The sequence below is a fragment of the Melospiza georgiana genome, chromosome Z, assembly GCF_028018845.1.
Source record: "Melospiza georgiana isolate bMelGeo1 chromosome Z, bMelGeo1.pri, whole genome shotgun sequence".
NCBI classification, from domain to species: Eukaryota; Metazoa; Chordata; class Aves; order Passeriformes; family Passerellidae; genus Melospiza; species Melospiza georgiana.
The window spans coordinates 68638890-68654476 of NC_080465.1; the positions used below are offsets into that span (position 1 = coordinate 68638890).

The following is a 15587-nucleotide window of genomic DNA, read 5'->3' on the forward strand; positions in this document are numbered from 1 at the left end:
AAATTGTATCCAGTTAACTTGGAATAAAATTTGAATTTGATCCCATTAAAGGCTGTTAGACTGAAAACCTGAAATCTAAAAGGAAGTATGGTTTTGAAAAACTGACCTGGTCAGTCAAGCTAGACAAGTGATGGGAGATGTTAGAAGACCTCTGATCTAATTAGCTCTGTCCCAATTCCATATTAAACACTCACAGGAGAAGGTAACAGAATCCCAACTTTCTCTTTTCCAGAACTGTTAATTTCACTAGGCTTTAAAAAAATCTTTAATTACAGACTCTCTGTTATGTGCCCATTTAACCTGTTTGGAGGTGAACAAAGTATTCCTCACTGCTCTTTATAATATTCACTGAAAAGGTCTAGGATAAAAACTAATATCCTTTCAGACACAGAAAAATACTATAAATAAAGTATTATTATAACACAGATGGAAGAATCATTATCATGTTTGAATTTATTTGAACATACCAGAGAGGCACATACAGAAACTGCTTATCTGTTGCATGAAAACAGATGAAAGACTGTCTAGTACTTGAACTGAACCAGTTACTTAGAACATGTATGAAGTTATGAGCTCAATCAGGACTAAGTTTTAATGTTTAGGTATCATGGGAACTACTTTCTAGCAAAAATCCAATGATTTGATAACTTTTTTGTTAATTCTAGCAGTAAAATAGGTAAGTTTTAGATACTGCACACAGTATGGAATCTACGTAGCTAAAGCCAGTAGTTTAGAAAGGTTGTAGTATACAGTCCAGTATTCAGAAATGGAATTGTTATTCAGTGCCCAAAAGTACTGCAGCGATGAGTACCTGTTATTAACAGAGAGGACAGCATTCTAGGCAGTTTCTCAAAACACAGTTAAGTCCATCAGCTGATGGCAATGTCTTTTCTTTTGAGTGGAGATGAAGACTAACACTCATTTTTAAAGTAGTCTGAACAATTAATTTGCTTAGTTTTAGGGTCCAGTTGTTCCCATTAATGTACTGGCAACTGTGGCAACATTTGCAGATCTTAGTCTTACATTTCAGGCAGATTATTCTAACTATAAACACAGGGCAGTCTACATTGATTTTTTTTTTTTTTATTGCTGGCTTCACATTTTATTCTTTATAGTACAATTTAAATACATACACTGAAAGAGTGATTAAAAATTACTATTTTTTCATAGATTTATAATGGCTTTTCTAATGCTAATTTAAACTATGTATTCCGTAAGTAGTTTTTCTTTTAGAACAAGCTGACAATTACAATAGCTTGTAACTGTTTGCTTTAAACAAAGTACAGTATTTTATGGATTATAGAATTGCAGTTACTTAATTCAACTGCTTTCAAATCAGCTGTGACATGATCCTAAATTTTATCCAAATTTTTATGTCTAGTGATTTTGCTATGTGATGAAGAACAAAAATAAAAAGACACAACAAAAGCATAATACCAAGATTAATAATCATAAGTAAAAACACCCAACAAGGTTAGTTTTTCTGAAAAATGAGAGCCATGATGTATACATGAGCTTTCATATGCAAGCCTTGAAATACAATTTTTTATGCTGCGCATTCCAATGGAGCTTGGTGACATTTTTCTCAGCCTCAATAAGAAAGTCTTTACCTTAAGAATCATTACCAGCAGTAGTAACACATGAGCAACATCCAGTAGTTTTACAACTGTGATTTGCAATTCTTGCAAATACAGGGCTAATGCTTAAAAAAAAAAGTTGAAACTGAGCAATGTCACTATTATTTAGACTATAATATTTTAATAACTATTTGGAAAACTCATAATTCCTTATTTATTTATTTATGATTAAACTGAAATAGATAGTCTTCCATGTGCTTATACTGATGCAACATCAGTTGTAGTGGCCACGGGAAAAGACTGACATTCAGGTGTTTTAATTTTATTAAACCAAGCAGAAGATGAAATACAAATTGATACTAACAGGAAGAACTGAATGTATGGTAAGTATCTTTACTGTGTGAAAGATACTCACCTTGTTATTCTCATCATCATCTTCATCAGATTTTTCTGACGGTTGTGGTGAAGAATCACTTTTTATTTCTTCTTTTAATTTTGCAGCCTTTAGCACCTTATTCTTCTTAGTTCTTGTTTTCCTCCTCTTTGAATTGCCCTGAATGTAAATTGATCTCTTTAATCATGTCAACTGACAGGCATCCTAGCACTATATTTGCAAAGTAAGATTTGGTTTTACATCAAAGAGAGAGTTCCTTTTATTTTATTTATTGCCACTTATGACCACCACTTTACTCAGGACTGCAGACAGAGCTTAGTGCAACAGTAGAGAATACACACAAATAGTAAGAGACTAATACTATATGAAACTTGCAATTAATATCCTGAGTTTGTCTTGTGTTCTAAATTTAGGAACAGAGTAATACTACACAAATAAAAAGTGTGGAACTGAAAAATTAAAAGGATCAGGTGACATGCCAATCATGTTAATATTCATTAATTAATTAATTCATTCATTAATAAGGTATTGTTTTACCTTATTAATGAATGCCACATTTTACTTACTGCTCCAGCAAGCCTTTGTGCTTCCTTCCTCGCAAGGTCTTTATTCAGTAATTTAATGAGGTAGTCTGCACGGGTCTGTAACTGCTTTGCCTGGGGTTTCTTATCTGGATCATCAGGCAAAATCTGAGGAGAAAATGACAGCATCACAGCTGTGAGTACAGATTATCAACTTCAGATGGTAGCCTGGAGCACATTCCAACTATACTCAGTAAATATATCAGAATGTTTAAAGTGAAGGAGAATTTCATGTAAGTTTTCATTTCTCTCCAATGAAACCAATGCAAGTGACCAATGCAGTCTTGGAAATTGCATCAGAGTTTAAAACCAGCTCAAGAAACCAGCCTCATATTTCCATCTCCGCTCTGATGTTTCATCTAAGAAATTACAGCCACCTGTACCAGTCAGTCACAGAACTCCAGCATCTGACTCATTCATCTTCTAAATGAAGCTGCCAAGAACACAAATACATGGTTTCAAAAGCCAGACAAATTAGTGAAAAGCAGGTGTAGGAATCATGACTAAGCAAATTTGGACACAAACTTGTCTTCTCAAATCCCAAAGCTATAGGTTGTTGTCACTGTCATAAAGTTTACTTCACCCCAGGCTTTTCCTCAGTATCTGCTGCTCACTATTGCTAAGAAGTTACTGCACTAATTCTAGTATAGCTACTCTCAATTGAGAGTAGAAGACAGCTTCAACTGAAGAACCTGGGGATTAAGCAGGGATGGAGAAACAAAACCAGAACATCTGAAGTAAAGAAAGAAAAGACTGAAAAAAATCAAATTACACAGAACCAACCACATGAGAATATGAAAACACACACCGACTGCAAGAAGGCATGCTTCAAAATAAACACTCAAGACCCCAAAATTTAGTACTATACTATGAGAAGGATATGAATTACATATGAAGTACAACTGACGTACATTTTTGCAATTTCATTTATCATAAAATAAGTTCTTTCAGTAACACTACTTAGCAGCATCAATACCTAAGCAAACAGTCCTTGATGAACTATTGTAGACGACATACCTTCTGTGTCAAACTGAGATCAGGATCCATTTTTATCATTTCCCAGCTGCCATAACCATATTCATAGATGCCTATCAACAAATTGGAGTCATCTTCCTTACCCCAGTCTATATCAAAATGAGCAGCCTTAGTGTGGCATGGGATGACATATCTAGAAGAAATGTATTAGAAAGAAAAATACATGATTTTTACATCTGAAACTTAGTGAGGGGAAAGAGAACATACTGAAGGTAATGTAACTAGATTTATTTTCTCTGCTGAGATGCTGGTAAATTTAAGAAATTAATCCAAATATTTATAATAATATTTTCTTAGTATTTCTATAACACAGTTATTGAAATCAGCACTGGAATGTGTTTCAAAGCTTATTAAGACTAAAATATGAAGAACAGATATCTGTCTGTAGCCATAAGCTTTGTGATAGGATCGGCTAGCCACGAATAAAAGCAAAAATTAACATCCAAGTGTTCTAACGAAGTGGATAGCTTAGGAACTGCAATACACAAGGTGGCAAGTTTAGAGGGTAGGAACAACTACTGCTGCATTTTGATACTCCTCTCAAGCAGAGGTGACACATTTAGCTCCTCCTCAAGCCTGAATTCCAGTCCTAATTATTATTAGTAATTGAACACAGTTCATAGTGAATACAATTGACAAATTAAGGCTCTTACTGGCTTCTGTGGCAAAGGAAGAAAAAACAAAGTACAGCTGTGGAGCAGGTTACTGCTGCCAGTTCTTCAAGGGAACAGAGGAATAGAGGGACAATGCTTTTAACAAAATGTTTGAATCAAAGTTGCAAAAAAAAACAACTTGACAAGTTTTCTGCATTACTACTCCCTTAAAAATATGCAAAAATCAGTACCTTTTTCTTTCTTCTGGATCTGAAGGAATGGATTTGTGCAATGGTGCCAACTCTTCTTCATGAGAGATGACTAACTTTGCATTTACTTGCACTCCTGAGATTCGGAATGTCGGGCCTTTAACCTTCCCAAGTCTACCTCCTTAAAATAAATGACAATGCTATTAAAATATTTAGCTTTACAAATAACATGAGAAAAACGTACAGAAAACAATTATATCTCATCACCTTTTCTTGACCAAATGCTTGAATTAAATGCTTCAGAATTGAAAAGTCCCTACTTAACAGGAGTACATCCAAATTTTATAGCAAATCAAAAATCTATTTCCTTTTTCAGTGGTAAGTCACACAGAAAGGGGAAAAAGTCACCTTACTGTAACTCTGGGTTTATTTAAATTATCCAGTATGCACCCTAACAGTTTTGTTTGTATTTCCCAACAAAACTATTTTCTGTTATAATCAGAGTGCAAGAGTGACTAATTTTTCTTGTCAATTTTCACTGTCCTCTCAAGCCCCCTGAATATTGTACCTGCTCTTTCTTGTCCAGATGAATTGTCCTTTAAGGCTTTAATGCATCCATTATGTACAAGCTCTCCCAAACGTCTGAGGTCTGTCTCTGATTTATCAACTAGCTCAGCATCTCTAGCTACAGCATCTAACCTGTAATAAAAAAAAAGACTAATTTTTGTAAGTCTGAAAATTTGGCAGTTGTGAATGATTCCTTCAGACTTGATAACAAAATATATTATCACGTAAGTTAGCAGTCAGCTGTGGTTTCTGTTTGGTGTATAATTTTGATCCAAGAAAAAAACCTCTACATTACTGAGGTATGAGGACAATAAAACAAGAACTGTAAAGAACCGTAACCCTAGTGTTAAATTATTTCACATTTCTTTAGAAAATGAATCATTAAATCATACACACATATATGTATCATATGATCATATGCACTATAAATATTTGTAAGGATTAACATTTTTAAGGATGGGAAGTTTTTCTTAAAATAGGAATAATGAAAGAAGCTCAAAAATGACAATTGGCAATATGTAAAATGCAAAACTAACTTTGACAGAGTGGATAAACTGACCGGCTTTCAACAGGCTTATCAAACATGAAAAGTGAAATATTATCACCATTATCACCAATGAAGAGTAAACAAGTCAGCAGATACATATAAAGGAAGTGCTCCTCCAAATGGCAAAGTCTGTTGTGTGGCTCTCTGCACACATACCATACATGAAGAAAAGGAAGATACTACACTAAAGTCACTCTATATTCAAGATTGGCAGTATTTCCCCTACTGCCAAAAGTCTCATGGTACATTCTAATATATATAAAAAAATAGATTCCAAGCTGCCGCACAAATAATAATCAAACAACTTTACCTCTCAAGAGGGCCACCAAATTTCTTGTAACTCTTGATAAACCTAGTAACAGAAAATAATGTTAACATTTAAATACACGCTTAACAAATAACATTTGTTTTAAACTTGCATTGATACAATTGTTAATATTAGTATAACGTTATGTGGACAATAGAGGGGAAAAAATTAGAGCAGCCTCGTATATTCAGATAAAATCAGTTTTACGGGTTTAAGAACTGATACAAATAAAACAATAGAAGATATAATTTATTTCAGAAATCACTTTATTAATTTCACAAGACTGAGGATTCCACAGCTGTACGTATCTAAAAATGAAAACTGAATGTGGATTTACAGTAAATGAAGATTTCAGACATCATGTTATGTATTATTAAAAAGAGCAATAATTCCAACAGGTAACTGGAAGATTTAGGAAACTGACATGAAAGATACTCTCTGTTCAAATATATAAGCAATGGAAAAAAACTGGAGATATTTGGAGGAGAAAGGAAATTGAATAGAAAGAATTTTTAAAAATTTAAAAAAAAAGAAGAAGAAGAAGAAAGAAAAGTTCCTCAACAATTGCTTGTTCATGCACAAGAATAGCCTTAAAAAAGTACCAATTTGCCTCACTGTTAGATGAGATAGAAAACAAAAAAGGATCTTTGAAGTTATTCCTCTAAAACAAATACTCTGAAGACTTTACAGCAATTTAGGGAAAAGTTTCAGAAGCACAGTAGCATTTCACAAACGCAAAAATGTTAACAAAAAGAATTCCTCCTCCTCCTACCAAAACAATACTTCAGGAAATATTTAGCATGTACAGAAGGGATCAATGATAATAGGAGTTTCAAATAGGATTTTATATTTTCTTAGTTTTAAAAAAGCAGGATGTAACAATTCAATTATAGTGCCAAGAAGTTTAAAATGAAAACAAAATCCAATCAAATTGTTTCATTTGTCACCAAAGAGATGTAACACAGTCTTTGAACACTGCAAGTTTTAGATAAATTGGTGGAAACCAGATTATTTTGCTTGTTAATTTTTAAAGGAAAGCACCCCTTGTAAAATCACTGTCAGTAATTATTCAGTGAAATTACTGTCCTCATAGGCTGCAGGAACTAAAAAATTTAAACCAATCATACATATTTTTAAAACCTAATTTTACACCTCTTTAAATGGGTTCAGATTCTTACTATAACAGTTCACTATGTCAGCACCACAAGGTAAAAACAATAAATGTCTAGAATAAAAAGATGTCAAACAACTTCAGGAAAAACAGATTACCAGCTATAGTTTCCAGACTGATAATAATATTATTATTAATAAAAATAATCGTAATTTCTTGTTTCTTTAAATATGCATGTCCTCCCATCTTACCGCCTTATCTCTGCATCACTAAATCCTTTAATATTTTCTCGAGGAATAGTTCGTGGTCTTCCACGTTTTTTTGGCCTTTTTCTTTCTGAGATGGAGTCACTATCAGATCCAGAGTATCTTCTACTCCTATTGCGTCTCCCTTCGCTGCCATTGAAGCTAATCTGGAATTCCAGAGCAAGCTATGTAAGTAACAAATATAAGCAAGTTTTACCTGCTCTATCAAAAAAAAGTGTTCAGAAAAAGAAAAAAACCCCAAACCCCAAAAGCAACAAACTACACCAAAAGCAACACAGAACTATAATTCAGTCAAAACCAAGAGATACCTGTTTTGCACAGTTTCTCATTCTTGGAAGCATGTATATTTCTTCAAGTTCTTTTTGTCTTTCCTCCTCTTCTATTCTTCGCCTCTGGACCTCCGGAATTATTTCTTCCCAATTTCTTGAATTTCTTTCTGGCTCCAACTCAATATCATCTTCATCCATATTGGAGAAGTTGGCCACCTTGTAACATCAAAATATATATATTCTCATCAAGTCAATACATGACACAATTTAAAAAAATCTGATCAACTACTATTTAAGGAAAACAAGGTTACAGATTCCATATTTTATGCATTTGTACACATAACATATATTTTATCTATATATACGCTGTTGTTTTATAAGATATATATTAAATTTATAAATTCAAAATGTTTCATGAAACAGACTCTAATGAAAGTACTTTTAATCATTTAGGGAAGATAGATTCCTTTCAGCATGGGCTAAGAAGAGACACAAGGAGAATCACACCACTCACACCTGTATGACTGTGGTTTAACTTCCTTCAAAATAGGGCTAACAACATTTAAATGCCTGATTTAATCTGAAATTAAATTAATCAAACATTAATACAATGCTGTTATAAAAATATGGTTTATTTATATTTTTATATTTTATATGAGTGATTAGCAGGAGAGCTATTTAATAATCTCCTGAACCAAACAAACATATCATGCTCTGCATTTTTTTTTCTTGCACACATAATATGTTTAACTCATAACACTTAAAAATACTTGATATTCCAAGTTTACTTTGGGGCTAAAAGCAACTTGGAAAAATTATCAGTTAAGAAACACAAAAAACACATTGCATTTATTGATACTATAGCTGCTTAGTAACAAAGACAGTAAATAAACACTAACTTAAATTCTAAGCATTAACACATTCATAAATACAAAATACATAATATATTTCTATTGTTTATAATGACGGTAAGATATCATGTAGAGGCAAAACATTTTACTAGGAAGTGATACAGAGTTGACTTATTGAGGCATCTATTTCGGAATAATCAAGAGTTAGATACATAGAAGAGAAATAATACTGTTTAAAAAGGAAAGTATAATTATGGCAGGAAGGAGGGAACAGAGCCATACCTTGAACTGCGAAAGCAACTCATCTCCTACAGTTAATGGACCTGGCTCATTTTCCCGAGTTTCAGCCCTCTTCAATATTTCATCTATATCCATTTCCTGAGGGTAAAAAAAAGAAGTTTCTCTTTACAATTACATAATTCATACATATTTTGGACTGATTTATCTACCTAGTCCAGAAGCACTACTTACTTGAGGCTCCTGTTCTTCCCCTTCAGGTTCTTTAAAAAGTTCCTCAGCACCAAACTTTAAAATTGCCGACAACTCCTCCTTATTAAAAGGTGTTGAGCTGAAATAAATGATGTTTTAGGAAAAACATTTTAACTTATAAACTTGCAGTTTTCTATAATCATGAGTCAACTAAGCATTCTTCTTACTGTTAAATATAAACTCTTAATATATTTGCAATATGCATTTATTATGCAAATAAAAATCTACAAAGACCTCGCATCTTCTGTTTTGCCTTTCATTTACAACTGAAATATTCTTAAGGTAAGTTCGTAGAGAAACAAACATAAAGGTACCTTGAAGGAGTAGAGCCTGTATGTAACACAGTTTTTCCTGTAGTGTCCATTCTCTGAATTACTAAATGATCTAACACCATCTTTTTCTTGGCTCGTTCAAGAATATCTTCTTCTACTGATCCTTTTGTGACTAGTCGATAAATATTAACCTATGTGTATTTAAAAAATAAAAAAATTTAAAAGCAGCAATCTCAGTCTTCATTACATGATTTCTGAACTTTTTAATGGGTTCAAAATATGAAATACTAATTTAATCACATTACCACAGTCTTTACAGAAATGTTTTATATTAAGTCATCATAGACCTTTCTTTATAAACTTCAGTGACTTGGCACAAGCTTTGCCAGTGGCAATAATGTCATATTTCTAACTGTTACTGTATGTCTTCAGTAAGAAGGAAAGAATCATCTTGAGAACTCGAGTATTTAAGCATTGGGGATGTGCCTGATGTAGCAGTTATTTTGTAAAATGACATCATACCAATGAACATAAGACAGACAAGTTGACAACTCTTCTCCCTCTCCCACCCAAATACCACAGCTGCCATATTATTTCTTCCTGTATGGAGACTTAGGAAAAAAGAAATTAGCATTACTAACATTTCTGGAGATATGCAGAAAGTATTAGTTATTCTCAAAAATACATGAGGACTGAATGGTGCAGACAGAGGGTGGACAGCTAATGTACAGAACTGTCTTTCAGGTCTGGAGCTTAAACTGAGTGTGTTTACCTGTTTCTTCTGTCCAATTCTATGTGCTCTAGCCTGTGCTTGCAGATCGTTCTGTGGATTCCAGTCAGAATCAAATATAACCACTGTATCAGCAGATGCCAAGTTGATACCTAATCCTCCAGCTCTGGTAGACAGTAAAAAGCAGAAGTCCTGAAATCATAAGGTAGGAAATAGTTTTATATACAATACTAGTAATATTCCTAAAGGAGTATATACTTTATGCCGTATGTGGTGCTACCAAATCCATAATTGTTCTATGCTTAAAGCATCTTTAAATATAAAGCAAACACTGATTACCAATTTCTTTCATAAAGTTACTGACTTCTCAAGTCAGTTTAAAGGAAGCAGTGTCCTAGATGATGATCACTGAGCAAGACATCCCAACAAAACCAGACTGGCCAAAAAATCACCAAATCTTACTGTCAAAGCCTTTAGTGCTACAAAAACCCTCTCCCCTGCCCCAAGCCCTGGAAGACTAAACAGTCATGTCAGAGCAGGGAAAGCACTTGAGCCTACACATAACTGATTAAGAGACAGAAGCAAAAACCTTCTTTGAAGCTCAAAGCTGTTCAGCATATTCACGAACAATATGAAAATGGTAAGCAGCAAGGAGAAAAAACCCTGTAGGCAATATAAACTTATTGAGAAGGATGACCCTGTAGAAGGATATTGAGACATGCAAAAAACAAGATATGAAATCCAAGCTAAAGTAAAGCAGGTTAAAAAACTCCAACCAAACCAAAATTTCAGTACAGTTACAGGAAACAGCAACCATTACAATAAGGAAAGAGTCCTGAGAATTGTGTTAAAGATTTTCAGGTAGCCTGTAGCTCAGTAACACAAAAATTCTACAAAATCCACCCAAAAATATTATGAAATTTTAGGAAATAAAAAATAAAACTGAGAGCATTCTTCTTCTTGCTGCACAAATGCAGAGTTTGCATCAATTTTAGAAATGCATAAATTCTTCTTCATCTCAAAAAATATACAGTGTTACTGCTAAGATTTCAGAAAATGTCAACAATGTCTATGAAAGAAATTTGAAAGAGAGTTAGCTTTTGTATTTAACACGGAATTTGGTCCTTCTCCCTATACAAAGCAGAAACAAGCTCAGCAGCAACTAAGAAATGCTGTCTTCATATACAAATTAAACTAAACCAAAATCAATGACCAACCAACCTCCTCTCCCTCAAATCTGAGAGTGTAGGACAAAAGATTTAAACGAATCCAACAGTATGGAATGACATGCCTAATAGGAGTGCTAAATAAGGTACAAATATTCCAGTTCAGAATCTAAAGAATTGTGACAGATGCCTACGTACTCACAGGTTGCTCACAAATAATTGCTAGAAATCAGTACTTTACTATTTCTTCCATGGCATGTAACAGGTGTCAACAAATGAAGACAACGGGAATCGTATTTGAAACAAGTAAAATATGATTGTTTGTGCAAGGATATATGAAGTTAGTTGTACCCATTGCCAACGGACTTTCGAATACTAACTGCTTAAGTTCAGTACTTTTGTAAATATTACTAACTTCTACAGAGGAACAAAGCTGGAGTTAAAATTTTGCAGCATTTATAGAGCAATCAGCTACCACTTTCCTAATTTATGTGTTATCTACTTAACATCTTAAAAAAATATTACATAAACCTTATACTCTAGGCAGTAGCAATGAATTTCCAACCTTATTGATATATTCCTGACTTTTTTCTTCTCTTCTTTTTTGTGCAATGTCTTTTGGTACTTGGGAAAAAATAAGACAGACTCCCCAGGGAAAAAAAACCTTTACCTCTGATCCTTCTGCATTAAAATGATCCAGTGCTTGTTTCCTCAATTCCCCTTTTATTGATCCATCAAGTCTCTAGAGAGATTGAGAACTACAGTTAAAAAGTAATTTTATATTGTACTCAACATCAGAACAATTTCAATTGCCAGCTGCCAAACTATTACACAAAGGGGAAAAAAGTAAATAAACAGCTCACATCATTTTTAATTCATCTGTTTCACTTCAAAATAACATTCATCACAGAGCCAGTCCCCTCCTGGAAAAAGAAGATATTTTCATCCTTTTTTTTTTAATCAAAGGGCTAAAGGCTACATAATCACAAACAAAGCTCAAGGGGACTGCTGAGAGTCATCTTGTCTAAATCTCCTACTGGGGCAAGGACAGCTAAAGCATGCAGCCTGAGGTCATGTCCAAGTAGCTTTTGTACCTCAACAAGAAACAGAAATTTCATAACCTCTGGAAAACCTCTTCCAGTGCTTTGACACCCTCATAGTAAAGAAAAAAAAATTAATATTCAAGATCAAAGCTTCTTAGCTGCTACTATTAGCAAGTTTCTTACCTGAAATGGAAACTGACGATATTTCAGATATTCTGCCAGGATGTCCAGCATCCTTACCATCTGTGAAAAAATCAGGACTCTGTTGCCACGTTCTCGCAGACGAATCAGTAGCTTGTCAAGAAGGATTAGCTTCCCACTGCTACGTATTAAATGCTACAAAAAGCAAGAAACACACATTGCAAAATAAATTAATCTCAACACTAATACACACTGGGGTATGTTGGACATCCATCTGATGTTTGTTTTTCTTTCTATTACTGTGGGCAGAAAAATAAAATTTATTATATTCCTGAAGAATTTTACAATTTAAAATATCCATTCAATAGTATGTAATTAAATCTGAGCATATTTATTTATTCAATTCTCTTTCAATTATTCAATTTCAATTAAGAATAAAAAAATACTCCAATGTAAAAACACAGGATGCACATTTAATGGAAAACCAGTTTTTTCTTAATACACTTCAATAAGAAGTAATGAGCTGCCAAGAAACTATAAAATTCTGTGAAAACTACAGATGTAAAATCTCTCTTTTTCTTTTTTTAATTAAAAAGTGACACTACCTGTAAGGCCTCCTGTTTATTATAGAATTCATTATCATCTGGTGGTTTAATGAGGTAGCAATGGTTGCAACACTTCTTGAGTTCCATCATGATGTTCAAAAAGCCTGAGGTACTGCCTTTTGAACCTTTGCTAAGGGCTTTATAATTCCTGGTTAAAATCCACCTATGAAATAAAATGTACAATATTAGTAACTTCTAACCGTATGTGGAAGTAAAACAGATGTAGCTGTCAAAATATGAACAAGCTATAGATTAAAAGCATCTCCCAAAAGAGTATATTAATATGCTGAATAAAAGAAACTACATAAATAGACATTAGACCAATGCAATTCCTGAGCCGTTGCTTCACAGGATTTTATTGCTGTGAAACTCTACCAAAGCCCCAACTTCCATACAGTATACAAATCACTGTAATTCAGTAAATTGTACATAGACACTGAAACAGCAGAATACGCAAAGAGGGGTACATACTTGTAGTATTGCTTCTGCAATGCACTCATTTCCATCCTCAGAATTTGCTCAACTTTAGCAGGTAAGGACTTTTCTACATCTTTTTTAACTCTTCTCAGCAGAAATGGTTCAAGTTCTTTGTGAAGACTTGCATAACCACATTCTCTCCCTTTGCCATGCTCCTCTTCAAAATCTTCCCATGAAGAAAACCTTCAACATAAAAAACACCCTGATGAAGCAAAATTCAGGAATAAAGGTAACACAGACACAGATCATATACCACAAAAACACTTATACATTCAGATTTCTTCCCCACTCCCTTCTGTTTCATCCCAGTTCTGAATTTTCATCTCCCAAGAAATCCCAGATACTGTGCCTGTAAATAGAAGAATGGAATTTTCAAAAAATGTCTACAGAATGAAAACCTCTGATTCCTCAATGGAAATGCAATGTTTCTCTACAAGGACACTTGTCTAGATGGTTGCAGAAAAGCCCATTATTATATTTTATCAAGACAGCATAAAAAACCAGCTCCATGTCCAGAGGATGTGCAAGAGAATAAGAATAGACTTAAAATATGTCTTGCAGCTTGTATGGTCTAGCTAATGTGTAGCTATTGTCGGTACTAATAAACATGGAGAATGGAGTTTATGATCAAACAAATGAAAAATGGCTACCCAACCTCAGTGGCTTTGCTTGTACTGTTCTGTATAATCCATAGCTCAGCTTAAACAGAGCCATGGTGCTTGGGATTTACAAGATGTCTAACAGGAACATGCACTTTCACACACGACCTCTAGTTTACCTTAGGTTTAAACAAGTCAGTACACAGGTCAATGCAATAAGTTTACTGTATTCAAAACACATGGGAAAACCAGCTATCTGATTGAATTACAGTGTATGTGGCATCTTGACACAAATTTGTTTTCATCAATAGTATTAACATATGAAAAATTTCACTCTTCTTCCCTCAGAGCAAATCTATATGGTTTTTCTTTTAGGTGAAGATGAAGCCTTTTCCCCAGGTTCTGATCCATACATCAATCCATCATTTTTGCACACTGCTAAAATGGGAAAATCTGCTACCAGCATTACTTACCTAAAGCAGCATCAAAAGATACTTTCTGTAGAATATTTAAGCTATCTTTCAGTACAATTCTCTATTTCTACCGATTCTCACATCACTACACTACTTCACAATAAAAAACTTAACACAAAAAATCTTTCTTACTTTTCTGGCATGATGAAGTGGAGTAAAGACCAAAGCTCTTTGAGAGAGTTTTGCAGAGGTGTTCCAGTAATAAGAAGACGATGGTTAGACTTAAAGTCTATTAAAGTTTTGTACAGAAGAGAGTCATCATTTTTTAAACGATGAGCTTCATCAACTCCTATGAATGCCCAATTCAGACCACCAAGGAATGACTTGAAAAGGAAATGGAGATGGGGAAAAACATTATTGAAATCAACAAATTACATTATTTTCCACATAATATAAACAAGCTCTCAACCTGATCACTTCTTGGTTTATTTCAATAAAATAACAGCTATATGTTTTTAGTAATAATTATGGCTTTTACATTTTCAGGTTCAATGAAAAGCTGTGTAGTCATCCTAATAAAACATAAATTCAATTTCTTATTTAAAAAAAATGCCCAGAACTCTGACCCACATTTTTTTACATGGCAGGAAAAAAAAATCATTATTGATTTCTTCCCATACAAACAATGAAGTAAACAAAGTCAAGTGCTTCTTGAATAATTGTATCAACTTCCACATACTGTTAGAGGTATTAACAATAACTCCGCGCGCTATCACTTCAGAGACAGTATTAATACATGTGCACATACATATGCAAGAATATCACAGAAAAATAATTTGGGATTTCCTAGTTTTGCAGCAAATTTGGGATTAAGGTTCTGTTAGGTTTTGCTTCAGTTCCTTGATGGTGGTCTGCAAAGAAGCAGAGCAAGAAGCTGAGAGGAGATCATTACAGCAATGAGATTCTCAAGCAAACTGAAGAAAATTGTTACCCACCTCATAAAATGGGAAAAGGCTGAAGGCCTGACCACATGTATGTAAAATCCAGAAGTGCTTAAAATAAGAAAAGACTCCCAAGAAACAAAAACCAAAACCCCAAACTACACACTGTTGTAGCACAACTATCAGACTCTCCATGAATTTAATGGGACATAAATCAAATATGTAAGTCTAAGCAGAATTATTCTATACTGGGGAAATTATTTTTGCCTCCCCAAAGAAGGGCAATTACCTTATCCTTTAGCAAAATTTCATATGTTGTTAAGAGTATGTTAAATTTCAATCGTTTGGTCTGTGGATGCATCCATTCATGAGTTCTTATCTACAAAAAGAAACAAGTAAACTAT

At 33.8% G+C, this 15587-nt stretch overlaps 1 protein-coding gene across 3 annotated transcripts in view; it reads right to left on the reverse strand.

Moving 5' to 3' along the window:
- CHD1 (chromodomain helicase DNA binding protein 1) overlaps positions 1-15587 on the reverse strand; it is a 55899-nt gene that overhangs the window by 10480 nt on the left and 29832 nt on the right. For all 3 annotated transcript variants that reach the window (XM_058043366.1, XM_058043363.1, XM_058043365.1), the window contains exons 13-30: positions 15473-15562; positions 14435-14625; positions 13225-13413; positions 12754-12916; positions 12191-12343; positions 11635-11706; positions 9841-9990; positions 9111-9259; positions 8779-8875; positions 8590-8685; positions 7496-7672; positions 7173-7333; positions 5814-5855; positions 4958-5088; positions 4432-4570; positions 3570-3720; positions 2538-2660; positions 1993-2130 (exon numbers count right to left, since the gene is read on the reverse strand). In XM_058043366.1, the coding sequence (XP_057899349.1) occupies positions 1993-2130; positions 2538-2660; positions 3570-3720; positions 4432-4570; positions 4958-5088; positions 5814-5855; positions 7173-7333; positions 7496-7672; positions 8590-8685; positions 8779-8875; positions 9111-9259; positions 9841-9990; positions 11635-11706; positions 12191-12343; positions 12754-12916; positions 13225-13413; positions 14435-14625; positions 15473-15562 (2412 nt within the window). The remainder of the gene's footprint in view (positions 1-1992; positions 2131-2537; positions 2661-3569; positions 3721-4431; positions 4571-4957; positions 5089-5813; positions 5856-7172; positions 7334-7495; positions 7673-8589; positions 8686-8778; positions 8876-9110; positions 9260-9840; positions 9991-11634; positions 11707-12190; positions 12344-12753; positions 12917-13224; positions 13414-14434; positions 14626-15472; positions 15563-15587) is intronic.